This window comes from Eucyclogobius newberryi, unplaced genomic scaffold (genome assembly GCF_026437365.1).
Source record: "Eucyclogobius newberryi isolate DKJ021-1_F unplaced genomic scaffold, fEucNew1.0.hap1 SCAF_11, whole genome shotgun sequence".
NCBI classification, from domain to species: Eukaryota; Metazoa; Chordata; class Actinopteri; order Gobiiformes; family Gobiidae; genus Eucyclogobius; species Eucyclogobius newberryi.
In genome coordinates, this window is record NW_027315735.1 from 5,688,231 (window position 1) to 5,713,946 (window position 25,716).

General features: G+C 39.1%; 2 protein-coding genes across 6 annotated transcripts in view; both read right to left on the reverse strand.

Annotated features, from left to right (window-relative positions):
- Window positions 1-12,480, reverse strand: part of fam13b (family with sequence similarity 13 member B) — a 60,282-nt gene extending 47,802 nt beyond the window's left edge. For 4 of the 5 annotated variants that reach the window (XM_072435263.1, XM_072435272.1, XM_072435280.1 and 1 more), the window contains exons 1-3: window positions 12,225-12,480; window positions 1,076-1,221; window positions 179-388 (exon numbers count right to left, since the gene is read on the reverse strand). In XM_072435263.1, the coding sequence (XP_072291364.1) occupies window positions 179-344 (166 nt within the window). In that variant the 5' untranslated portion in view covers window positions 345-388; window positions 1,076-1,221; window positions 12,225-12,480. Of the gene's footprint in view, window positions 1-178; window positions 389-1,075; window positions 1,222-7,645; window positions 7,732-12,224 lie in introns of all 5 variants that reach the window. The other variant, XM_072435255.1, reaches the window with a different exon arrangement.
- Window positions 12,481-13,389: 909 nt separating this feature from the next.
- Window positions 13,390-25,232, reverse strand: cxcl14 (chemokine (C-X-C motif) ligand 14). Its single transcript, XM_072435235.1, has 4 exons — window positions 25,036-25,232; window positions 18,568-18,673; window positions 15,579-15,692; window positions 13,390-14,470 (listed from the first exon to the last, which is right to left on the reverse strand). The coding sequence occupies exons 1-4, from the start codon at window positions 25,094-25,096 to the stop codon at window positions 14,455-14,457; spliced, it is 297 nt and encodes a 98-aa protein (XP_072291336.1). The 5' UTR covers window positions 25,097-25,232; the 3' UTR covers window positions 13,390-14,454.
- Window positions 25,233-25,716: the final 484 nt, after the last annotated feature.

The following is a 25,716-nucleotide window of genomic DNA, read 5'->3' on the forward strand; positions in this document are numbered from 1 at the left end:
TTCAGCTTCTTGTGTTATGTAAATCATTGTTCAGCTCGTTTTTAGCCCATGTGGGAGAAAAATAAGCAATGATGCACACAATATTCACAGGAAACAAATGAGTCTGTGTCAGTAATGTACAATGGTGTGTGAATGTTCATCTCGGCTCTGTCCGTGTTGTGAGAGGCGTGTTTCTCACCGTGCTCCTCGATGTAGTCTACGATGTGTTTGACCAGCGCTGGGACCTGGTGTCCGCCGATGGTGTGCGCGCGCGTCACCTCCTCTAACGGGACGCCGAAAACTCGGGTGGGGTTGCCCGAGCTCCCACCTTCGTCGCCTGGCAACGGAGACACGCCCTTCCTCATGGCCCGCTCCTCCTCCTCACCACAACCCCGCCGAGGACTGACGTCTATCAAAAGAAAAGGATAAAAAAGGATACAGGCTTAGCAACAATAACGCTAGCATTTTAAGGCACGCTAACTATTAAAATATATTCACACAGGGCTCGGCACAGTCAAGCGACACCTGATTGTCGCTACCCAGAAGGTGAAGGATCAAACATAACAAAAATCATACTCCTGCCTACAGTTTGAACCGGTAATGAAATGATTTTTTCACCTCAACGGGATTTAAGTCACGTGACTCGTTTGTTGCGGTTGCCATTTTGAAGACATCACCGTATGTTGAAGCCCATCTCCACTTCTGTCCTCAAGAAGGCAGTTGCAACAAGTCACGTCACTTCAGAGCCATGAAGAGGGAAGTTCTACAATATTAGTTAGAATTTCTGTGACAGTTTAGATTATGATGTTATTAATCTATAACAAATGTTTGGTTCAGATTGATACACAATGCAAAGTCCTGTTTAACAAAGACTTTTTGTTAACAAATTGCAATTGATAATTTGCTTGAAAATATGCACCGCTCTTTACCCAAACTTTACTATTGCTTAGTAACAGCCTCTGTTATGCTTGTATCATGACATTACATCCGGTTTCATGTTCCAACCATCATCAAAATAGACTGAGGAACTGCAGTCTGTGAAGCCTCAAATATGTTCCGTTTCCACAACACAAAGTGCATGTGAAAGTGTCCTTACCGTGTAGCAGTTAAAGTGTGTCCTAGCCGCTCCTCCCCACACCAGTGAAAGGGTAAAACATCTAGGGCTGCTTCAGGTTGTGGCAAAAGATGAGCCGGTAGTTCCTCATTGACGGTCCGCTAATCCTCTAGCAGGATTCTTTTTAGCTGGAAGAATAAAAGAAAATGTCAAATCAGATCAGTAGTGGGTGATTTTGATAGCGTGACGCAGTTAATAATGACGAAATGAAGTTCCTAAAGACGTTTAGTGATGTATAGAAATCTACAGCAACATAAACTAAATGAGTAAATACAAATAAAACAATACAACATGCTATAGCAGTTGTTTTCTTAGCTCAAGTGTACCAGACATGTCTGTACATGTTCCTTGATCATCCATTAGAGGGTGTGTTCATGTGAAGGCTGTGGTCAAGGGTCATTCAGCACAATGAGCTCTATTCATGTTTTTGGGACCATAGACTGACTTAATTCCAATGCTAACATTTTTAGCTCATAATGTAAACATTCAGACAAATAAAATGAAATCCCAAGACAAAAGTGAGAGGAAATCCCTGCATTGCACGCCAGTGAATCAGTTTACTTCTTATTTCTGGTGCTTGATTCTTGGCAGACTAGCAGACAGCCAACACAATGACACAACAGATTGGGCTACTTAGTTTTCTCCAAGCGCTTTGCCTTGTATGAAAACCAACCCTAAAAGGCCTCGGACTGTAATGGAAATGCCTGAAAAGAACCTCTAGGAGGTTTACCCAGTGTGTTCTAATCCTACTGTCATGGTGGGCAGCTTTGTGTTCAACAATACAGTGCACTGTTCACATGGAAACGGAGAAACCTGAGAAATGTTTGAGATGGAAACGAGTCAAAGTCAAAAAGGTTATCAGCGCAGACTGCTGCTTTAGGGCTAGCAGGATTCCATAGGAGAATTGCAACAATTTAAGTAACAGGAATGTTTTTATGTATTTGTCAATTCTTGAGGGATTACACCGACATTAGTCAATTCTGTTTTGCTCCAGGGGAGATATTGTATAAGTAACTCTTAGGGTCTGAATGAGACCACAGAACTTGTTCTACATCTAATAGTAGACTTCCTGATAATTGTGATCCTCAGGAAGTGCACTGTTGGCGTGCTAATTGTTGTTAGCTTTATAGTCACGCCAAAACTCGCTGGCCTTCTCTGAAAGATGTGAAAAGAACAAAGTACAAAGTCATTGCGGTGAATACTTGGGGTGCTCAAAATGCCTTATGCAAGTGAGCAATACATTTGGACAATTGCAAACAGAGTAGAATGCACCACTTCAACAAAAATCTTCAGTTACAGCACTTTTAAATGCTATGGATACTCCCTGTTCCAGATCAAATTCTAAATTTAAAAGAAAACATTTTACCATCCAAAAAATGCCCAAAAAGCCCATTTGTATCTGAAAAAGCTTTTTTTGCCAAATATCTCAGGTTCCAACAGAGCAAAAGATGATAAAATATTCACAATAGGTCATGAATTATACAGTGACTTTCATCTCACTTGCATCATGTTACAGCCCCGTCAGATATTCTGGTAGAGAAAGACCAAGGAGACGACCACAATCTAACATCGAATCCATTAACTTTTATTTTTGCACGACCCCTTGCCAATCAGAAAACACTTTGATGCACACATATTACATATGTGATATATTACATATCACATATTAAACTCTACTTGACTTATAAAGAGCAGAGTTCATGTCGAATGGTATCCTGTAATGTTTGGCTAACCATGTCTTTAGTAAACTGATATTTGCCTTTCTTTTACGTCAGGTTCTCACTAAACATACGATGGTCAAAGAGCGGGCAAGATCTTCAAACAAAATGAACTTGTTGAACTCTGAACTCTTCCCCACTGAGAGAGCGAACGCTGGGGAATGCATGAGCACACATGTGATGTGTGTTTGAGCACAGAACTAGCTTTGAGACGTTTTACCCATGATGACCCAGAGAGAGCACATGGGCGTAGTGTTGTGTGCAGGGCATCAACAAACCTGCTACAGCAGTCAACCCGGAATAATAATAATATAACTCCTCAAAATGTCCTCAAAGAACAGAAAGCTTAAGCCTATAATAGAAAAAATACTTATTTGAGGGGCTGTTTTACATTTCTACTCAAATCAGTAAGGTTTGGCCAATACTTAAGATATTAGAAGTACCTTTAGCTACATTCAGAAGCCACGTAAGCCTGACGTGTACGTTTTCTTACTTGTACCGTTTTTTACTATAAGAAGTCACAATGCAGGCACCACTTAGCAACGTTAGCCGCTTCTATCGTAAACACAAGCACTGCTGACATCCTATGGGACTGAAAATATCTGTAGGAGTGTTAAATGTTTAGGTGATTTAAGCTGAGCTTATTAATTGGCTGATGGTGTGCTTCTTCATGATGAACCCCTCACTCCTCAGAGCTCAGCTAAAAGATGACACGGCAGTTAGGAGGCATCGGCTCCACCAATGTTACATGATGCGTTTCATTTGATAGTTTTAAGAAATTTCAACTTGTACAAATAAAAGATTGGATACAACTAAAATTTTGTTAGGAAGCAAACACAAAAAGCTCAAAAGCACAGTCTCTCATAGAGCTGCAATTTCTATTCAAATTTAACCAAAAAGCTATTTGAATATACAAATGTAATTATTACTTAAATGGGATAGTTTTTCACAATATTTGCCAGATTATTTTCTTTAGATATTTATCCAAAACTGCCATTTGACCGAATGCTCAGTAATGTTCTCTATCAGTGATCTGACAAATGCATTAGTTTCACTTGTCCATTGTTTTGCAATCAGGCAAAGCAACAGGCACAAACATCCTGGTGTTTACCTCAGGTCACAGTCCTATGGGAATGAAGATATAAACATCATTAGATGAAAAACAGAGTATGGTGGATTAAAAGAGCCACAGGCAGCAGGAGAACGCACACGTGAGGTAAAAATACAGACATGAAGGGAGAGATGAAAAATGTTGTGAAGCCAGTCTCTGCCCTTGAACATGGCGGTGGCCTATTTTGCCGCTCCTGCCCGGCCTGCGCTGTCAGACTGAAATGAATAAGCTCATCTTTGGGGAACAGACTTGTTATCTCTTCTGCTCTGAGGAAGCTGTTATTAGTTATACAAAGAACAATCATTTTGAAAATGGAAAAACAATACAAAAAAGGGAGTGTCTACAGAGCCGCGGCGCGCGGACGAAACTGCCATGATATTTTGTGCCGCGGCTCCTGAAACTGCTGTGCTATTTGACCACGCCGTTTTAGACCGGGTTAGGGTTGGGGTTAAAGGTTAGGGTTAAAGGTTAGCCATGAGGCTATATGGCACTGCCGCGGCTCCTGAAACTGCTGGGCCATTTGAACGCATCGCGGCTCTGCAGCCACGGCCTACAAAAAAAAAGAGTTAATCAGCAACTAAGACATTTTCATAGTACCTAACTTTTTGTACTTGATTTGGGGAAATTGCTTTGAGGGTAATTCATCCAATTCTAATCCAGATTCATCTAATCATCAAAGATAAGTTCATTAAGACGTCTACAGCCAATGTTGTGGCAGTATGTGTTCTGGGGCAGAGCTCAGACTTGTCTTGAATGGCAGATCTTTTTGGTGGGAAAGTTGCAGTACGACATGCAGTAATTTTGATCGACTTCTTAGTACCTCTTAAGATAAGATAAGAGATATTCCTTTATTGTCCCACATGGGGAAATTTCATTGGTGCAACGCAGGTAGATACAGAGGTAGATACAGAAGAACAGATCACTTATAGGAAGTCTGAAAAACACTTTCAGTAGAAGATCTCCTATAAATAAATAAAAACTCCCATAGACAAATAAATAAATAAATACCATTGCATGTGATCCCGACAGTAATTGCACATAATATGTGTCACGACAGCACATAGATTGCACATGAATTTCACAGTAATTGCACATGAATTGCACATGAATTCCAACAGCAATTGCACATATGACATATCTTAGTACCTCTTAGTACCTCTTAGTACCTCTTAGTACCTCTTAGTACCTCTTAGTACCTCTTAGTACCTCTTAGTACCTCTTAGTACCTCTTAGTACCTCTTAGTACCTCTTAGTACCACTGGGCTAAAAATAATAATTCTCATGTTGATCAATCTCTATTTTCTATTAGATTGTATGGCTTTCAGTAATGATTTCATAAACATTGACTATACAGACTTTTAGACTCAGACAATTTCTGCCATTTAACACAAATATTACATTTTCTTCCTCCAAACTCTGACTTCTGCTCCAAACCACATGTTTTTACTGACAGGATTGACTAATAATTGATGATTTCATATGACCCGATCTCAATGACTAAAGCTACAGATTTGTGTGTCATTTCCTAAAAATCATAACTTATTAATAAATTCCCCAAATCCTTCAGGACAATAACGTGTGTGTGTTTGTTGTAGAGTAGGAGGACTGGTAAATGGTCAAATGCATTGTTTGTCTGCCTTGAGGTCACTGACTGTAGGCGTCCAGTGTCAAAGACAACGCAGCGCTCTGTAAAACCATGTAGGAGGCACTGCGCTCACTCAAGAGTTTGGCCTACTTTTCTGTTGTGCTGAACTAACTATCTATTGATGAATTTACCAGTTCAAACAGCCCATTATTAATGACATTATTAAATATGCTAAATTAAAATATAGAGCATTGTGTTCAATAACAAACTAATGTGAAGAGATAAGAAGAAATAGTTCAGTCTGAGCAGAGTTCAGACTTTGGAGGAAGAAATTAGACTGTGAGTTAAAGAACTGCCTATTTATGTTTGGGAAATTAATATTGAAAGCAATTTTATTTGTTTTGAAAGTTAAAAAAAATTGAATTGAAATTTGATGGATTGCCACAATATCAATATAAATACCGTAATTATGATAATAAAAATATATTTCATTTTCTTTACATATCATTTTGATCACTATTTCCAACCCCTCTCTAGTGCATCTCTAACAATAGAATAGCACTGTCATCCCAGTTGCCATTTCCAGGCAACGCTCAATTCTACATTCTAAATTCTCCATAAACCCTTATGTAATTCTCTATAAACCTTCGGAAACATTTCCCTTTGTTAAATGGTCATTGTTAAGCATTTTGTGTCGTAGTTTCCTCGGAGACGATTCCATTTGAGCCTTATTGACTTAGTATTGATCTGCATCACCTCTGTCTGTGTGTGGTCGGGCTTTGAAACTCATGGAAATTTCCAGAACCTGTGATTCAGCCAGTAATAATCTAAACCTGAAGGCTGAACAGCACAAACATGTTACATAACATACCCTTTCATTTCATAGACAGTGTCTCTGTTTAAATAGAAGTAGCAGGCGTAGAATGACAGTGCAGTTCTAGCTCTGAATATGACATGAAACGTCACGTCCACACTTGAATATCACATTTACTTTTGAGCCGTTCTGCAAAACATGTGGAAATAAAAGATCAAACGTTATTGTAGAATGTAGATTATACATTTGACACTTGCATCAATATATTTAGTCAATCATGGTGTAAATCAGAGATTCTTACTAATAACATTATGATGTTAAAAGTATTGCACAAATGTGACATTTGGCCGGAAGGCGGCAGAATGAAACTCTTGAAAGATACATTATACTAATAAAAGATAAGACATTTTCTTTAATTTATCAGATTATATTCTTCAATGCAACCATTTTGATTCCATCAAGTATAGAACATACTTCGGATTATCAAGATTATCATTATTAAGTACAACAGAAGGCATATTGCACTCCTGTAGTACAGTTAGCCACTAGAATCAGAACAATAACTGCCTGAATGATAAAAAGATGGCCAATATATGGTCAACAAGATTATATTGAAATCTTGAAAAAAAAAAAATGATAATGATAATACATTAGTTATATACAATAGTTATCATTTTAGTGTTTCATTTGATTGTCCAATCACTTTTTGTGTGAACCTAAACCAGTTTCAATGGAATAACAATTAGGGGTGTCACGATTCAGGACCTAAGATTCTTAAAATAATGAACGTTTCCATGTCATCATTCCCACTTTGGTGACGATATATTTCATATTCGGGCTTAATATTCACATTATTTCAGAGGCCCGTCTGGGCGCCGCCATAAAACGTAATCTTTCTTTCTGAGAGAGTAAGTTCTACACAGACTAAAAAGTAGTCTTCGGGCCGCCCAGGGAATTGCTGCATTGTGGACTTGTTAGTCACGTGATATTTTACACAAATCAAAGTACTTTATAGCATATTTTAGCGGCAAGACTTCCCTCATCCGCCATTTAAACCAATGTAGTTTCCGCTGGATTGGAAGAAGAATTACAATGAAAGAGCTGATCCAAGGAGGAAAAAGTGGGCGGGGCGGAATGAGGTCAATTTGCTCATCTTATTTTAGCACCATTTAGGCCAAATCTTCTTTATACGAGTTGAACTACTTGATACATTTAACCTGTGCTTACCATATTCCACGTGTGAGATTCTTTACTACATAAACAAGTGTTTGAGTCTTTACAGCGTTTTGGTGAAATGTTATATTTACTTGTTGGAAACACTCACACGCTGTTGACCTCCGTCTGCTTTGTCCGTGCAGCGCTTTGTCCTGGGCAGTTCTCAGTCCCTCTGTGAGTCTCTTGCTCAGTGCTCTGCTCTCCTCACACAAACACAGGAGGAAGTTTGAAGTGCAGAGAATAGTTTCTGACTCAGCGCATTGTCAAAGTCACGTCAAGCATGTTGTGTGCACAAAAGTATGAATGAGGACATGCGTTTGTCCGAATGACAGCGCCGAGATGCAGCGCCGCCACGTGGACTGTCAGGACGTGGCTGCGGTGCAGTTATGTCGTTTTTTTAGCGTTCAGCTCTCAAACTCACATCGAGACAGCTCGAGACACATGTACAATGCAATCGTAACCTTCAAAAAGCACAATAAATCATTACATGCCTAAATACTAGTAGTGTTGATACAAAGGAAAAGGTTAAATAATTATATCAATGTTATAGTTTTAATACAAGTTTAAGAATGGATCATCTGTGTAATGATAACTAATACTTGTCCTAAACGGTTTAATTCCCAGACAGATGTTTGGATATCCATTGTGTACAAGTCTACTGTTATTTTTTGCAAGTATTCTTAGAAAAACAAGCCGTTTCAGTTTGTTGTGTAGAGCCTGCTGTTATTTCCACCATCTTTGTTTACTCAGCCTGAGCCGGGCGCTGTGGGACACTGCCTTCAGTGTATTAGCCGCTAATGTACGCCGCAGGACAATTCTTCTTGGTTTTCACAGCTTCTTGTCACTAACTCAAATCTGTCCTGCTCCCTGTGCCGTGGTTAGAAATGCCACCGTAATCTGTAACTCCACTCGGGGCTGTGGCAGTAGATAAAACTGTGTGCAAGCCAATTACATGCGGTTATAAACTTTAAACGAGAGGTGGATTTGTGGCATTAAACAGATCTGGGCTGGTTTATTTGGCCCCCGTCCATGGCTGCTGACCTGCCGACTCTAATCCCACACCGTAGGCAGCTGGAAAAGCCAGGTTTGTTTTACAGACACAGCCCAGCTGGGCTGTTGAGCATAGTGAGACGTGCATACGTGAGAGAGACCACATCAAAGCCCACAGGCTCAGATTCAGAGTACTGCTGTGGACAGAGCACGATTACTACATGTTCAAAGTACCAAGCTCATACGACTATTTCTTATGAGTATAAAGCACTCGCTCTACAATGTTGACCGGAATTTGTGCTTTTTAGTATGAAGCATCTGCTTCCTGTGCCACAGCCGCAGTGATGAATGCCTAAAAAATGTTATTATCATTATAAAGGATTTCTATGCACAACAGGCTTAGAGTGGGTTGGCTGAAGTTTTGGGGTGAATTGTCCTGTTTAATCAGCCTCTTCACACATGAAAATGCTCTTTACTTCTCGGTGTACATATTTGTGCACAAGGCAAATTCTTATATTCATGAATCTGTGCCTGGGGGATGTCTTTAGTCGACTGCAGCTGTTGTATTGCATTCACAAGCTTGACAAGCCTCTCGAAGCCCTACAGCGTATGATGGTAAGGTACTTCTGTAGTCACAGCTGCCCTGGAGAAGGTGTTTGAACCTGTAAATATTCCTGTGAGAAGATTAAGAATTATCCTGCCTACCATTAAATACAGCAGATTATTTTGAAAATGAATTATAATGGCCACAAATTGATTAAATTATATACATTTAAGCTTAGTCGCACCTTATTGTAGCGCTGCGATACAAGCGACTTGAGATTAGCAGAGTCAAATTGAAGTTAACTTGTGTATATTTCTGTGATATCAAATATGAAGAGATATCACAGAAACGACAGCCAGTCAGTGGTCACATTTTGGCACACACAATTCAGGCATTGGTCGAGGACTCGAGGCACTAAACTCCCTTGTAATGACCACTGCCCATAGTTAACTTCCCAAAGAGGGCTGATGACAACATGAGAGAAAACAGAGTCCAGGAAAGAGATTTTATAAGTGCTGGGTCATTCCTACAGACATTGTGGGTGAAATGTCTTGCTCAAGGAGAAAACATCTGTTGGGATCAAACCGTTGACCGTCAGATTGGTGCGCAAACACACAAACCCCTGACCCACAATCTTCTCACATTATGCAAAGTTTAAAAGTGATTTCAGATACGTTCTTAGGAGAAAATTAAGAAAAACTGCCAAACATTGACCACCCAGATTATTGAAACATAAAGGATCAATCATTAACACCATCATCAACAACTTAATTTAGGAGTTTTCTTTACGACTAAGAAACTGACATGCATTCAATCACAACAATGCCATTTTTATAAGGCCATGGCTGCAGAGCCGCGGCGCGGTCAAATAGCCCAGCAGTTTCAGGAGCCGCGGCACGGCCATATAGCCTCATGGCTAGCCCTAACCCTAACCCTAACCTTAACCCGGCGCGGCCTAACCCTGCGTAGTCAAATAGCCCAGCAGTTTCAGTAGCCGCGGCACAAAAAACCCATGGAGTTTCGGCCGCGCGCCGCGGCTCTGTACACTCCCTTTTTATAATGGCCGTGGCTGCAGAGCCGCGGCGCGGTCAAAGAGCCCAGCAGTTTCAGGAGCCGCGGCATGGCCATGGCTAACCCTAACCATAACCTTAACCCGGCGCGGTCTAACCCGGCGCGGTCAAATAGCCCAGCAGTTTCAGGAGCCGCGGCACAAAAAATCCATGCAATTTCGGCTCTGTATACACTCCCTTTTATAATACTAATACTTCCATTCATTCCATAGCACACGACTCAGGACAACAGTTGACCGACTCTGAGGGACGCTTTGACAGCACCAGGCACACTAGGCACCCCAGGCACCCCGACCTTTACTCACAGCCTACTCTCTCCATTACACAGTAACCAGGAACTTACAAAACGTTAACTGTTAATCAAGTCACTGAGGTGCACACAAAGCACAATTTTTTCAGCACGTTCAGCATATTTGAATAGTTTAATTAGTTTACAGCTTGGACTTTAACAACAACTCTATGCATTAGAGATATTTAAATATTCAGCATGACGAAGACAACTATCCTGAGAAACCTTGGCTCTTTTATTGTATTGATCATGTTCAAGTTTACGTTTTGCATGTCATTATATTACCTGGGTTAGACCAAAGTAAAAAAGAAGACAAATAAACGCTTTTGTATCTGTTCTTTGACAGTGCATCGCTAAGGTTACCAAGTTCTGCTTTCAAATAATTTTGAAGAAAATTAGAAAAATCTGCCCTAAAAATATCATCAAGAGCTTATCAGCCATCGTAGCTTAGTGAAATATCAGTATCTTTCACTCATAAATAAAACATAACGGTCGATCTCTAGAATACATTTTGAATATATTGTATTTGTAGAAAAATATCTTAGACGCTTTGCACTACAGCACAGTCCAAAGAATCGTGAGATTTTTACAGTCAAAATGAAAATATAATTTATTTACATTTGTTTTAAATTATCAGATTTTTTTGTTGTTGTTGTTTTTAAAGCAAAAGCACTATAGTTGTCTAATTGGATAAAAATACTATTCCCAATACAAATTCATTATTTGAATTAGAACAGTGCCAACTGCACCAACAGCTTCAACATTAATATGTCGGAGACAACAGCTAACGTTCAACCATTTATTTTGCTGCTCATCTTTGGTTAAAATCTAACTTAAATTACACTCTCTTAACAGAAGCTTTTATTTTAATGATTCATAAGTTACAGAATAGACTTTCCTCCCCCTCCCTTTGAAGGAATGACACTTTCTAATCTCATGTCTATTACATTAGATTACATATTGACTATTACGTTACATCGAACTGGAAGCCCCACTACGTCCATTTCAGCCACCGAAACATACCATTTTAGCAATGCACACTATTCTACATTATATTTTCAATCTAATACAGACAAAAGCTCAGTCAGAAAACATTATGTAACGCACTGGGGGGAGTTACAAAGCCCCACTTCCTTTATTAAAACAACTGTCAAAAGTCACGAGAAATAGCGTCATCCAAGGTTATTATACTCTTAACAATGCAGAGTCGCCAAAGCACCAGAACATTCCGAGGCATCCTGGGGAAATCAAACCAGGAAACATTCATCTTAACGTGAAAAATGTTTCCAGCGTTTATGAGAAAGCGAAACTCCCGGGCTCTGGTGTTAACAATGGACAGACTGTTCGTAAAAAAAAATATAGACTTGTTCTTCTCACAAAACGTCAACGCCAGGTGATTCTCGAGTGCCCTATATTTAACCACGAGAATTGTCTTCGTGAACCATGACACTTAAGCTATTGTTTTAACCGGTGCAAACGTCCAAAAACATAACCATATCATTAATTTAACGTTTGAAGTTAGCTTGCACCTAACGTTATGTTGACCCTGCCACTGTTGATAGCTATTAGCCGCTATTAGCATCTATCAAATTCAATTATGAATTAACCAATTAAAGTAAAGTCTTAATTTAATTTATCGAAATGCATCCAACGTGTCATATGAATATACAGTTAGGTAATAGCTAAGAATTACGCGGCAATATAAAGCTCTCCGAGGCTAATATTGAGGAAGTGCCAGTAGAGCGTTAGCAGCGTAAGCTAATCGTCACGGGCAGCAGCGGCGTTAGCAACTTACCAGGTCAAAACAAGCCGCGACGTACAGCGAGATGCATCAATTTTGCGTCCTCGTTTTTTTCAAGAGCCGATGTCCGGATTCTAGCCTACGTCGACGGAGTTTAGAGCGTTGACTCGTGAACTTGTGTCGGTAACATGTCAGAAAACTTGCGTGTGGCGAAAGGCGCTTCGGTCGGCGGTAGCAGTCGGGCTCGGCTCGGCTCTTCTCGCAGGTCGCTGGCGCTGCTGGAGTGAAACACAGCTGCCGGAGCTGCCGGAGGAGGAGGGCTGGACCAGGGGCGGGGCCGGGGAAATAGTGATCCCGCCCCCGCGTAGTGCCGCGCGCAGAGGGACCGCGCAGCCGGAGAGTGACACGCCCCTCTGTAGCTAGGCAGAACTGAGACTTGACTTTACATCGGATGTTATTGACGTTCAGGTTTCCAAAGAGACGCGGCTTCTGGTTTGTTATGGCGGGCCAGGCAACTGTTTAAGAATCATAGAGTCAAAGATGAACGAATAAAGTTGCAAGAGTATGCAGCCTGCTGTTTAGACAAGTAACGTGTCAGCACGTTACTTGTCTAAAAGTGGATCTTGGTTTTAGGGAAACATGTTGAGACAATGTGTTATAACAATTTTGAAAGAAAGTATGGATGAATACAAGGAGATTTGAATGGACCAGGCCAGGCAACTAAAATAGAGCTCAGGGCTGATGTAAACTAATGAGATTAATTGTTTACTATATATGTTGGCTGGATGAAAAATATACAAAACTATAACTTACCTATAACTTGGCTATGTATACATTAATTGAGGTTGATGCCTTTCACTTCTTCTATGGTTATAGGCCTATGCAAGTGCAATACTAACTGTGAACCACCAGTGGATTTATACTGCCATCTAGTGGCCAATATGCTTCATAGCAGCATTACTGTAAAACCACTGCCAGACTTTACACAAAATGAAGCCATCTACAGGTTTTCTTTTCTTTGAAAACCATCTCTAGAGATGTAGCTTAATGTAAACTCATGCCCATACAGAAAACCTTACCATGGTTTGGAATACAACTAGTAAAGTTTAATGGTGAACTTATACAAAAAAAGTAAAAAAATCCAAGCTACTTAAGACAAGAGCTGTCTCCCATATCCAAGCTCTATTTTTAGACAATCACAAAGAGATACTATACGAGCTTTGATATGTATAGACACTTTATTGCTGTATGTTTTACACTCACAGGAGTGACATTTACAAAGGGTCTGGTCTATACAAATACTCATCTTCAAAATAATCAGTTACATACAAGCTTACAGTCCATTTACAAAATCTATAGCCATATTATATCTATAGCTTATATATAGGTCTATATTTAAAGTTTATTTTATAACTTCTATAAAATAAGAATAATGCAAATTCCGTGAAAATGTGTTGTGAATATAACAAAACCACACCCCATCACTATTACAAAAAGAGCACACACAGCATAATAGAATAGGTAGACTCTGTTATAGGTTTACCAGTGTACGGTAGCACTCAATAGCTTCGTCTTTTGGATTAGAACGACAGTAATAATAGCCTTTTGTTAGTTTACTGTAACTACAGCAGATATTGAGAGAAGTGTATCAAATCACAGGTGACTGCTTTGAATAGATTTAGGCAGCAAATCAGGCATAGCTAACTGTTTTGTACCATTCTTTGTCTATCATTAATTTTTAAACGTGTGATGTTAACTCCTACCACATCAAAAGAAAGCAATGTTTTCTAACCCCCTACTGGTCTGTTAAGAATGGCACATAGCTCATTTTGCCCTGAACTGTATTGTGTGTTAAGCCCAATTATGATTTATAAAAAACAAATGATTCATTACATATTAATAATGGATATATGGATTGCTATATGACACGGAATGAAAGCTGGAGCTCACAAATGCACATCACAGAACACGGCACTTCCAGATACAGCACTGAAAAAAACAGCATATTCTGGATCACGCACAACGAAAGAATATATGCACAAGTCCTTTGAAATAATACAAAGTAAATATGTATGTTTCCCCATGCCTTATGTAAGAGTAATATTGAAAACGGCTGAAAGAGTATTTTTGACAACATATGTTCATCCACAAATCCACTATATACGATTGATAGATGGATGTCAGGAACAAGAAGCATCGTTTGATTGTAGATTACTTCACATGTTAAGTTATATAGTCCGGCATGTTTCGTCATGTGATCCAGAAGTGATGGAAGGTTATGGTCTTAGGCTTCATACACCCTGCAAATAAAAGAAAAACAGACAATATTACTTGGAGCAGTTTGATTATTTCCAAAATGCTCAGTCCTCACTGTGTCATTGTTGATATGATATTGTATTAAATTTAAGAATGCACGGTGAGGTATTGTTTAATTAGAAAACAGGAGATCCTCTTTATCACCACGCTAGATTTGTGCCCGTGAACAAAATTCACACTTGTATCATGCTTTATGTATATGTTCAGAAATATTTTTGGAATTAATGCGATTGTACAAACAATCTTACATCAAAAACAACTGTTGTTTTCCTTGAAAATTGCATTAACCCTCTTTTGATATTGTTATGCTGTGAAAGATGAACAGCCTTTTTACTCTAACCTGTACACCAGATTCAGAAAACAGTATTTCCACGTGGGCCGGAGCTGTATAACTTGGTTTAGTTTTCCAGCTGTTATTTAGAGCGAGAACGGTGTACAGTCGCACATGTAATAATAAAAAGATTATTACATAAGCGGAAATTGATTGCCGCAGCTACAGAGCAACAGACTACAGAGCTTTATACCGGGCTCACACTCAGTCACGGTTGGGCAAGACAAATTCATATTTCCAGATGACTACTTTTACCCAGCGTTACTGTGTAAAAGTAGAGGATGTGTTAACCTGACTGCAGTTTTCGCCTCAAAAAAGGGGTTCAATACAAGTGGCAACACATTTATTTAGATTGGAGATCTATGAAATGGACGTAAAATAGCCAGCTGCTTATGATGGCTGAGCTCGGTTAATCAAGCCCAAAACCTTTACGTTCTGAGTCAGGAAGACGTTTCTCTATTCAGCACAGTCAGTGATAGATCTGCTGCAGGTGCTATCATGTAAGTATTCAGATCCGGCAACCCAAAGTCTGGGGCTCATCCTGCTTTCTGATATGAGAACCACAACACAAAGTAAACAAAATCCTTACAATCATTATCAGAGAGATCAATATTTGAATTTTGTGTTATTTTTCAGGAAATGTAAAATAAAAATCCGATACATTAGTAGACCTAAAAGGAAACAAGGCTTTTATATCTGTGCGTGAACGTTTACAGTGCTTGAATGTAGTGCAAAATAAAGTAAAGCATTATTAAAAATACCTGTGTTTGTCCTTCCAGATGCGGAACCACTTGACCAGGTTCTTGGTACTCTGAAGTTTAGGGTGAAGACAGTACTCCTGACCTTTGAACCGTGCCACATTCTCCATCGTCACACTAAGACACAAACATTTTACTCATTTTAGCCAACATTAAAAGGGTTTCCGACACAGTCAGTTGGAATAATGTCCTGCATTGTTGCTCAAAACCATTTGGTCCTATTTGAATGCTTGTCCGACACAAATGATTAATTGTTTTGCACCATCAAGTTTCCTAACAAAAGCACGTTGTCCATGTTGATATCCAGCACATTGAGTCAATTGGCCTGTCTTTAGCTGTAAGTGCAGGGAAACGTTTGAGACAGTCGACCTGCATGTGGCATATTCAGGCCAAACAAGAGAAATGTGGGAAAACACCCCCGCGCCGTGGGGCCTCTCTGAACAACCGGCTAGTCAAAAAGGCACCAGCCCATGAATGTTAAAGACACTGACAACAAGTGAATAGGCTCTCTCCTACATAAAAACTCTGTGTTGACTTGATTAAAAAGTTTGCATCCATTTTCCAATCCATTGAGTCTCTAACAAGGGTTCTCTCTATAGGTTTTGTTACATAAGAATTGGCCTTAGAGGCAGTAAGTGTGTATTCAACAGATAGGACATTTCCTGGAGGCTGAAGTCATTACAAAGCCTTCATATCTGCTTTGGTTTTTTGCCCATACAGCTCATCAGGGTGCAATCTAACCTAATTAGTGTGTTCATTCAAGCTTTACTTTCCCTCATTTCCATTCAGGCAGCATTGAGTCACTAATGTGGTTAGTGAAAGGTTTCATAAGAGGAGGAAACCCAAGTTGGGACACAGCAAGGGGAAGCTTGAATACAAAATATACTAAACGGTAAAGAAAGGGGACACTCAAAATAAATCAAGAGCAAAATGCAAACAGTTAAACACAAGATCAAGGAACATAAACATAATATGATTAATAATGTAAGTGTTTAAATATATTTCAAAATGTACAGTGCTACCAAACAACAATGTTAAACACTTTTGAAGAGACTAGATGTACAGTGTTATCTGCTATAACGTTGTATTGAAGACATAAGTGTGTAAAAACAATTCATTGCCAAAACACACTTTGATCTCCACTCTGCAGCTACAGCCCTGTTACACCTGCAAAACATTTCAGCTGCAAGGAAAAGAGTTGCAGTGTGTGTTACAAAGCAACAATGTAATGCACCTGGAACCTTTGAAGAGGCATTGTGTGTGATACCTGTTCTAACATTGTTTTAAAATGTAACTAACAAGTCCTCATGCTGTGCTGCTGTGTGTGGAGCAAAAGACTTTGATCTCCACCCTGTCGCAGCAGGTGCACACCCTGTTTCACCTGTGCATACAATTCAACTCTGAGCTAAATTTTTTCCAATGTCAATTTGTTATGCGATATTCCCATGCACCTGGCTCCTTCTTTAGTTTTTATGTTGTCCTCTCGTAGCTGCAGGCTACTCACATAGAGATACAGAGGAAATCAAACGGACAATTAACCTTACTACACAATAATAGTGACATATATCCCCATATATATTGTTACAGTAATACGAAGTTGACAGGTAGGAGAATTGTTTTTCCCAATGATTGTCCTGATTAAGGGCAGCCAGGGTCACAGAAGAGCTGAACTTAGTGGCTGCATTTTAAACCAAGCTCTAGCAGTAACTAGTGGCTCCTGCTCCATGCTAATATGATGCTAATAGGCTGGCGTGATTGTGGCTGCATGGAAAAGACTTGCATAAAGTGGATAGACCAGCATATTGAAATGTACTGAACTCCAGCAAAGTCAGAGACATTCTTGCAGATTAATGTCACAAGCTAAAGAGCATTACAGATTTTGTGCAAGGAAAGACAAAAACATTACCATCCAAAAATATTGACAAAAACCCCTCTTTATACAACTTGTTTATATAATGTATCATAAACATTCTTAAAATATTGTGTAATCCAAATATTTAAAAAAACGAATTCATCCCAACAGGCAAAGCACTGTAGAATAATATGATCTTTTATTCTTCCTGCTGTGTGTAAAGTCAGCGCCACCTGTTTCTGGCTGGCATATGTGTGTTTTGGCAGCAGGTGGCAGCAGAGTTCACTGTCTGGCTTCAAGCTGTATCCTGGGAAGAGGTAATGGCAAACCATCTGTTGTCTGTGCTGCAATAATTGCCAAATTGGATACCTATGTTCTTGATGGTGTCACTGTCCCAGATAGAGGCATGAGCTAGTATTCTTGTATTGTTTATATATTATTTGTAATGAGGAAATAAAAGGAAAACCTGAAACATACAAATTTGAAAAAGCATATATCCTGGTCAACCAAAACCACAAAATCTGCATCTTAACAACAATCAATTTACTTTACCTCCACTAAAATATTACAGGCTATTATATATTGTGTTACCATTAATTCATATCTTTGATATCAAAATTGCAGAATTGAAAGACACTTTTGGTAGATTCTAATTTAGTTCAGGTCATGTAATCTTGGCTTTTGGTTGGCAGCATGTGAGGAACAAATTGTTATTATATTTTATTTTTTGTGCATAATGTTGAGTTGTTTGCGTCTCTTTTCAATTGCACAATATAAGCATTGTTGAGGACACACATAGGCTATTTTGCTTTGATTAAATCTGGATGACAACACCAGTGATTCATAAGGATGGAGCCGAGAGCACCGACAGCAAAAATATAATACTACAGTTTATTGGTTCTGTGCACAACAGCGCTCTGTTAGGTCACAGTTATTCCTTACTTCTTGTGCTCCAATTAAATAAAATACTTGAATATCACGCAATAGACAGCGAGTTGCAAGTGGATATTGCTGACATCTTAAAGACTTTTGTGTTTGTAAAAGGTCTCAATGCAAATGTAACATTTTGCAAAGGTTGGGCTGATGGTTAAAATGGTCAAGAACCAATGCCATCTACTGTTGGTTGACTTATTGACTCACAAAATCATCTTCTCCTGACAGAACGGGTGCTTGGGTTTGATCTCCAGCTTCTGCACATCCTTGTACCGGATCTTTGGTCCTTTCCTGGTGCATCTGCACTTGTATGCTGTAAAGACAAAACACAGAAGGACAAAGTGAACTGGAGCAGAAAGTTTGTGAAAATTATGCAGTTTTCATATTACACCTCTTAAACCATTTACTGCTTTGCAACATTACACTAGGCACATATTAAGGATATATGGTATACTTACAAGTGGGCATATCATGTCAGCTTTAATTCCCCTTTAAACACGCTTTTGACTATTCCATGTTTTCTTTAAATAGTGTGGAAAACTATATATCCCTTTCCATCACGAAATTTAAGTGAAAAAATGATGACATGCTAATCGAACTGTGCGATCGTTAAACACAATATGATGGACTTAACAACTGACAAGAGATTTTTGGGTTTCAGATCTGCAATGCACAGAAAACGGAAACTGAGGGATTCAGATAAGATAAGCTCGTCAACAGGATAAATGAAACAAAGTAAAACTCACGGTATGTTTTTGATGAAGGGACAAAAACTTAGTAAAAAGCTTAAAAAGTCAATTTGACCTTTGATCAAGCTGTGTGAATGCTGTTCTTTATTTCTCACAAATTTGGGTGTTGGATTATCCTGTTTATAAGGTTTTAGTTTGAGGGCGTTAACAAAGCAACTCAACAAACACGACAAGATACACTTTTTGTCCCAATAGGAAAAACAGTCCTCAGCTTTTCGCCAAATACCTTCAATACCACTGGGGCAATCTTTTAAGACCTAGCTGGAATATTAACCTATTTACAGTGTTTTAGGTTGATGGGGAAAACAGACCGACTTGAGGAAATCCACCCGGACACAAGGAGAACATACAAACTCTATAAGTAAAACACAATATTCAAACGATGTTGGGAATTTAATCATGGGCATTTTTGTTGCGAGATGAGAGTGTTTATCATTACGCCGCCACATCTACTTTGCACCTTTTCTATGCATTCCTATGATAATCAAGGCATTGCAATGACGCACCAAGCCTACACAGAGAACAGATATATGGGGATGTTACATGTTCACAGATAGAATGATACGCCAAATTTACCGTGCCATGAGCAGCTGGGAGGAGGTGTGTGTGAATTAGACTCAGAGGTGTAGGAACCAACACGTCCAAGGTCTACTCAATCCATCAGCTCTGAGCCCTCACTAAATCTGCCACTACATAGGATCCAAACACACAGCTAAGGCCGGTAAACAGGTCAGTGTGTCCACAACCAGATCTCCAAAGATAAAAGCAGTCAGTATTTTCATTTTCTTTTAATCAACCAGAACAAAAACACCAAAACGCCATCTGTTCCAGAGTGTTGGAAGAGTGCTGCAAGAGTTATCACAATTTAAATGGCTGCAAATAACAAAATGTCCCGTCTCTTTGGGGTCATATTCCATCTAACCGCTTCTAACCCTGTAGTTTTCTTTAGACCTCCACAAACATGGTCTGAAATGCTTGGGATTCTTGTTTAGCAGCATTTGTCAGTATTAAGCACCCGTTGAATGTTTTTTTTTTTTTTAACTGAACAGAGAATCTTATTGTATGATGTAGAGCTAAACAATAATGATTTATACTCATACAGCATTGCTTTTTGAGATATTGTTACGCCCGGATAGCAACTTCAGCGGCAATGACGAGGACAGAGCAGAGCTGAGACGATTTTAGATGTTGCAGATCCACGTGCATTTTATTTACAGTGATTTACAAACAAAAAAAGGTTTAAAACACAGCAACATGTTCACAGATATGCAAAGTGTTTTATTGGTGATAAGCTATAATTCTGTGGCAGGAGTTGGCCTGGTGCTGATTGATGGACACGGCTTCTTCGACCACCGAAGGACGAAACGACAATTATGCACTAGTTGGAGCTGGAATCGGACCAACAAGGCTGCCAATGATCTTCCTGTGAGCCTCCTGATAGGTTTAACACCCGGTAAAATTCATGTGTCCGAAGTGATGCGACTACTGCCATCTTGTGATAAAAAAACAGGTTTCAAAGGAAAGTATTATTGTTCACTAAGACTCCAAGAAATTCCACTTTGCTTGTACGGAGATCGGCTGTGGACGAAGAAGCGTGATGTAAATGTCTGCTATTACTAGTTGTGGCAAGTTTTTGGTGATTTTAAGCATCAGCAAATTGCCAAGTCAAAGAAAAAGATCAAACCCCAAAAATTCTGTCTTCTTTACGTATCGCCCCTTTTCATTTTCAGTGAGATGTGCTATTTTTCACATTATCTAACAGCGAAGATAGGCTACACATACAGTGACATCCTCAAAAAGGCCACGACAACAAATAAGCCTACGCCACGTGACTGAAACCCATGGATTGATAGATGGGTCAAGCGTACAACACATTTTCTTCAGAGATCATGGTCGAGGACTATGAAATTCCTGAGTAAAATAAAATCACAGTTTTCAAGCATTATTTGAGTATTGTGTCAATGTAGAGACATAAGAAAACGATTCTGGAACTACTAACTAACAAGTTACAGGTCAGATCTGTGAAGAGGCTACCCTGTTAAGAATGAGCAATTCCAAGGTGTGTTTAGTGATAAAAACATCTGTTATTGAATAACTGCAAAATAGATAAGTTTAATGTCATATTGTGGAACATTCTTGGTATGATGGACGAGCAGGCACCAGAAAATCTACATAGTGCACCTTTAAATATAACATTCTTGGAGCTCCCCGATGTTCAGCTCAGCTCAGTCAGGTCTGTTGGGCTGCGATCGAATCCGTTAAACAACTCAGAAGATCAAAACCTAAATGTGGTTATAAAAGACTTTACTATTCCTCATACAGGGGCAAAACATAAGCGGGGTGTGGCCGAATCTCAAGCAGAACAGCCTTTGAACATATTTTTGAACACAAAGATAAAGATGGCAGATTTACACTGGTCTAAGGAAATATTAATGGGAGTGTGTTTACTTTGATAGCGGTATTCTCCACCAGGAAGAGACCCATTTTCTGTAAAGTTGTAGATCTGATTGCAAACTAGACACAAAAAGGCCCGGTCGGCCCGGGAGTCAAACCTGCAACCTTCTTGCTGTGAGGCAAGAGTGCTAGCCACTGCGAACGTGCCACCTGCAAACCTTAGATGTCTCAAACTTACACAAGTATCACAAATGAATACATAATATAGGGTTAGTCGAGAGAGAGATTAATCCTAATGTCCACCAATATACACTTTTGTTCAACCCACATAATGTCTTTACTTGAATAGACAACCAGACATTTCCACACCTAATGGGATGAATTTCCTTCATGACATTGGTCCAATGTCTGGATACAAACTGAATGTACAAAAAAATGAAATCCTCTCTTACTGGCGCTCTCCTCTGTCCTTTAGCAAAACCTAAACATTTTAAATGACTAACGAAATCCCTTAAATATTTAGGTGTGGTTCTCCATAAAGAACTATCAACAGTCTTTGAGAAAAACTATACTCCTCTTTTCTCCACTATAAAGAAAGATATACATACAAGTATATCTTTCAAGTCATACAAGTCAAAAGATTAAAACTATAAAAAGTAATGTTTTGCCAAGATGTTTTAAAATAAAACAATCTCAAGATTTGTATGGCAAGGCAAGAAACCTCAAATCCAATTTTTAAAACTTTCTATCAAAAGAAAAAGGACGTTGGGGTTCACCTTGACTGAAAGGTTGTAAATAACTTCATTTCAGCTCAAATCGAGCGTTGCTGCGTCTGATCAAGAGTATGAAGCTTAATGGAAAAATATTGAGATTAATGTTGTGCCGGGGATTCCTGTACAGGCCATACTGACAGATGACAAACCATTGAGTCATTTGGAGGAAGTTAGGAATCCCTGGGTAAAATCTGTTCTTACGTCATGGAAGGAGCTAATCAAGACATAAACAAAGATGTTAAAATCTTAATCTGGTTGGTTTATGACCAAGATTTTGTACCAAATAGGACTGACCTGAGATTCAAAGTCTGGATTACAAAAGGTAAAAACTTTTTTCACCAGATTATGAAAGATAATCATATGAAACTGGACTTTCAAAGGTATTTACAGTTATAACCAAGAAATTAAAGAAAGGCTTATAAATCAGAAGTTTCACGGGGGAATAAAATATGTAAATATAAATGCATTGCCAATCTGGACAGCTGCTCTACTAAATATATTAAAAACAAAAAGGAAATAGAAGGAAACCTTATTTTGACGGACGAAAAATGGGAAAATGTGTGTAAATCCCAGAGGAGGACCTCAAAATCACATGTCTGGAAGGAATTTAGCTTGAAAAAATGTCAAGTTTTTTCATAACGCCATGTCAAAGTGGGCATTATTATTATTTAGTGTTGAAGAAACTGTGGCAGCCTGGAGGCAAACAATTATCACGTGTTGTGGAACTGTTCTGTTGTTCAAAAATATTGGACTGAAATGAACAAAGCACTGTTTTTGATATTACCATCCCAGTCAATTTTAGAACTATGTACTTGGGCCTCAAAACTCCTGCTATGGACACAATAAAAGGGTACCTCCGGAATGTACTTTTGGCAGTGGGATAAAGGGCTATCACAAAGAAATGGATGACAAAAAACTCACTGATGATCAAGGACTGGACTGACATAGTGACAGACAAAGACAAATGAAAACAATGACATTCGGACTTCATTTGGAAATGGATACATTTCACACTATTTTTCTCACTCTATGAAACGCTTTGTAATCTCTACCTCTAAAGAATGAACTGAATGACTTTTATGTTATGTGTATTTGTATTTTCGCTCTCTGGTCGTGTTCTGTTCTGTGTTTTAAGTAAAAATAAAATAAAAAATCTACCATTCTCAGTTAATGTACGGCCACTATACTACTGAATATTATTTACAACAAAAAAAGAGTGACCATTGTGTAAAAAGTCTATATTTAGTATATCATTATTTCATTCCAGTGATTAATTCTGTGACTTCAGAAGCCACTTTTCAAAGTTCATGCTTGTTTGTCCATGTCCAAATGCGAGTGTGTGGAAGTGGCAGCATATGGCGAGTGTTGCTGGTGCCAGGCTGACAGCCAAGGAGAGGAACAAACCTGCTGCCAGAACAGACAACCAGAACGCTCAACATGATATTTTAGTCATTTTTCAGATGAATTAAAGCTTGCTTTCTTGTCATCTTAAACAAAGATGTTCCAAATATTTATCGATCAAAACCTTTACCCAAGGATTTTCAAAAATGTGTATCTGTCATTGTTTTAATTTCCGAAGAAAATTAATGTTAGCTGTTTAATAAATGTGCACTTTGTTAATGGAGACTTTGCCTGACATGTTTCACAGTATAGCATTCATTTGATCTATCTCTGTCTACAGAAATAATACTTACATAAGTCTGTTTTTCTTACTTTGAGCATTAAAAACCCAATGTATCTCCTGCTTCTTAAAGGTCCAATATGCCACTTTTCAAACTGAGGATCTGCCTTCTTTTCAACAGCAAGTTGTGATTGCTTTACCTTGAATGTTCCGCAGTATTCCACTAAACTTGCCAATCTTCTGCTTATTATTATGGTACTGTTGCTCAAAAATACCTTGAATAACATGCCTTGTAGTGTTAGCGGGGTTGCCTGTACACAGATCTGACCTGTAACTTAGCCTGGTGACATAACATCCTTGTCTATGGTGATACTTTAGTGGAACATTCCAGACAAAACAAAAACATCTCAATGGAGAAAAGTAGAAAAGTGATATAGTGCACCTTTAATCATACTTTACATTTGCAAAGTGGCTCTCAAACTACAACATTAGAACATATTTTGATTTAGCATTAGTCTACCACCGGATCAGGACAACACATACCAGGTCTAAAATGGGATGAAAAAATGGGTTACGTGGTTCTAATGTAGGACAACACAAATGAGGACAAAGTAAAGCATATTTTCTCTAAATAGCTGCAGGCCTTTTAGTATGATCGGAAGCAGCACTGAAGCACCGCAGTTTGAGAAACAGTGGTTTAAAGCAGATGCCTGTGTCCCTGCCTCAATGAGTGAGGGGGAAATGGGACACAGTTTGTTTTCAAAGTCACATTCAAAGTTTGTAACTCAAGAAATGTACATTATTTCTGTCATTTAACGAAAACAACAACAACAACAACAATAAACAACCGTTATTGTCGTCATGTCTGTTACAAAACCAATTAATAAATAAATGACAAAGGAATTAAACGTTAGATTGTTGTTTTTTTTCTTTGCCTATATAAGGACAAAGATGTATTCAGTATAAAGAAAATTCAACGTGAACAAGTCTACATAAATATATTTAAGATTGCATAACCAGTTAAAGTGGAATAAAACTGCAGAGTAACTACAACCAAAATAACGTGTATTCAGTCCTATTAAGTTGGTATAATGATTGAGTTTATAGAGATGTCAGCACCTGTAAAAAACTCACTTACCTTCTGCACTCAAGACGCACACAGCCAACGCCAACAAAAGTAGCGTCACGTAGCGACTCATGGTTTCCTGGACAGTCTGCGCCTTTTTTTTCTACAAAACTCTCCGCTTTTTGAAGAACACAGCTCTTTTCCGTGTCTCCGGGCTCCTCTGTGCGCGCCTGGTTACGTGCGTCCCGAGTCCGACCCGTCTCCTCGGACTACTTCTCTCTCTCTCTCTCTCTCTCTCTCTCTCTCTCTCTCTCTCTCTCTCTCTCTCTCTCTCTCTCTCTCTCTCTCTCTCTCTCTCTCTCTCTCTCTCTCTCTCTCTCTCTCTCTCTCTCTCTCTCTCTCTCTCTCTCTCTCTCTCTCTCCCTCTCTCCGTCTTTTAAAAGCAGCCCGCTGTTCCTGCTCATTAATATGCACGAGCAGACAGCGAATCAAGCACTCGTGTGCAGAGAGGGGGAGCAGAAGAAGTGTGGACCGAAGTGTGGGAGAGAGAGAAAAGGAGTTTGTGCAGGCCAGAGGTCACTGCTGCGATGACTGAGGATGAAGCCAGTCACCAGCCACGTACCGGAAACGTTAACAATGTAATCTTTCATGCATCATTTACCCTTCAGAAAAGACAAAAGCGGAATTGTTGAAAATAGACTGACAAATGTTCTCTTTTTCATAAAAGATTTTCTGTCCGGACCATTGTCGTAT

Coding starts and splice junctions, on each gene's coding strand:
- cxcl14 (XM_072435235.1), bottom strand. CDS start 25,096: ATGAGTCGCTACGTGACGCTACTTTTGTTGGCGTTGGCTGTGTGCGTC. Junction 18,674..25,035: donor GTGCGTCTTGAGTGCAGAAG/GTAAGTGAGTTT, acceptor TTGTCTTTACAG/CATACAAGTGCAGATGCACC. Junction 15,693..18,567: donor TGTCAGGAGAAGATGATTTT/GTGAGTCAATAA, acceptor TTTGTGTCTTAG/TGTGACGATGGAGAATGTGG.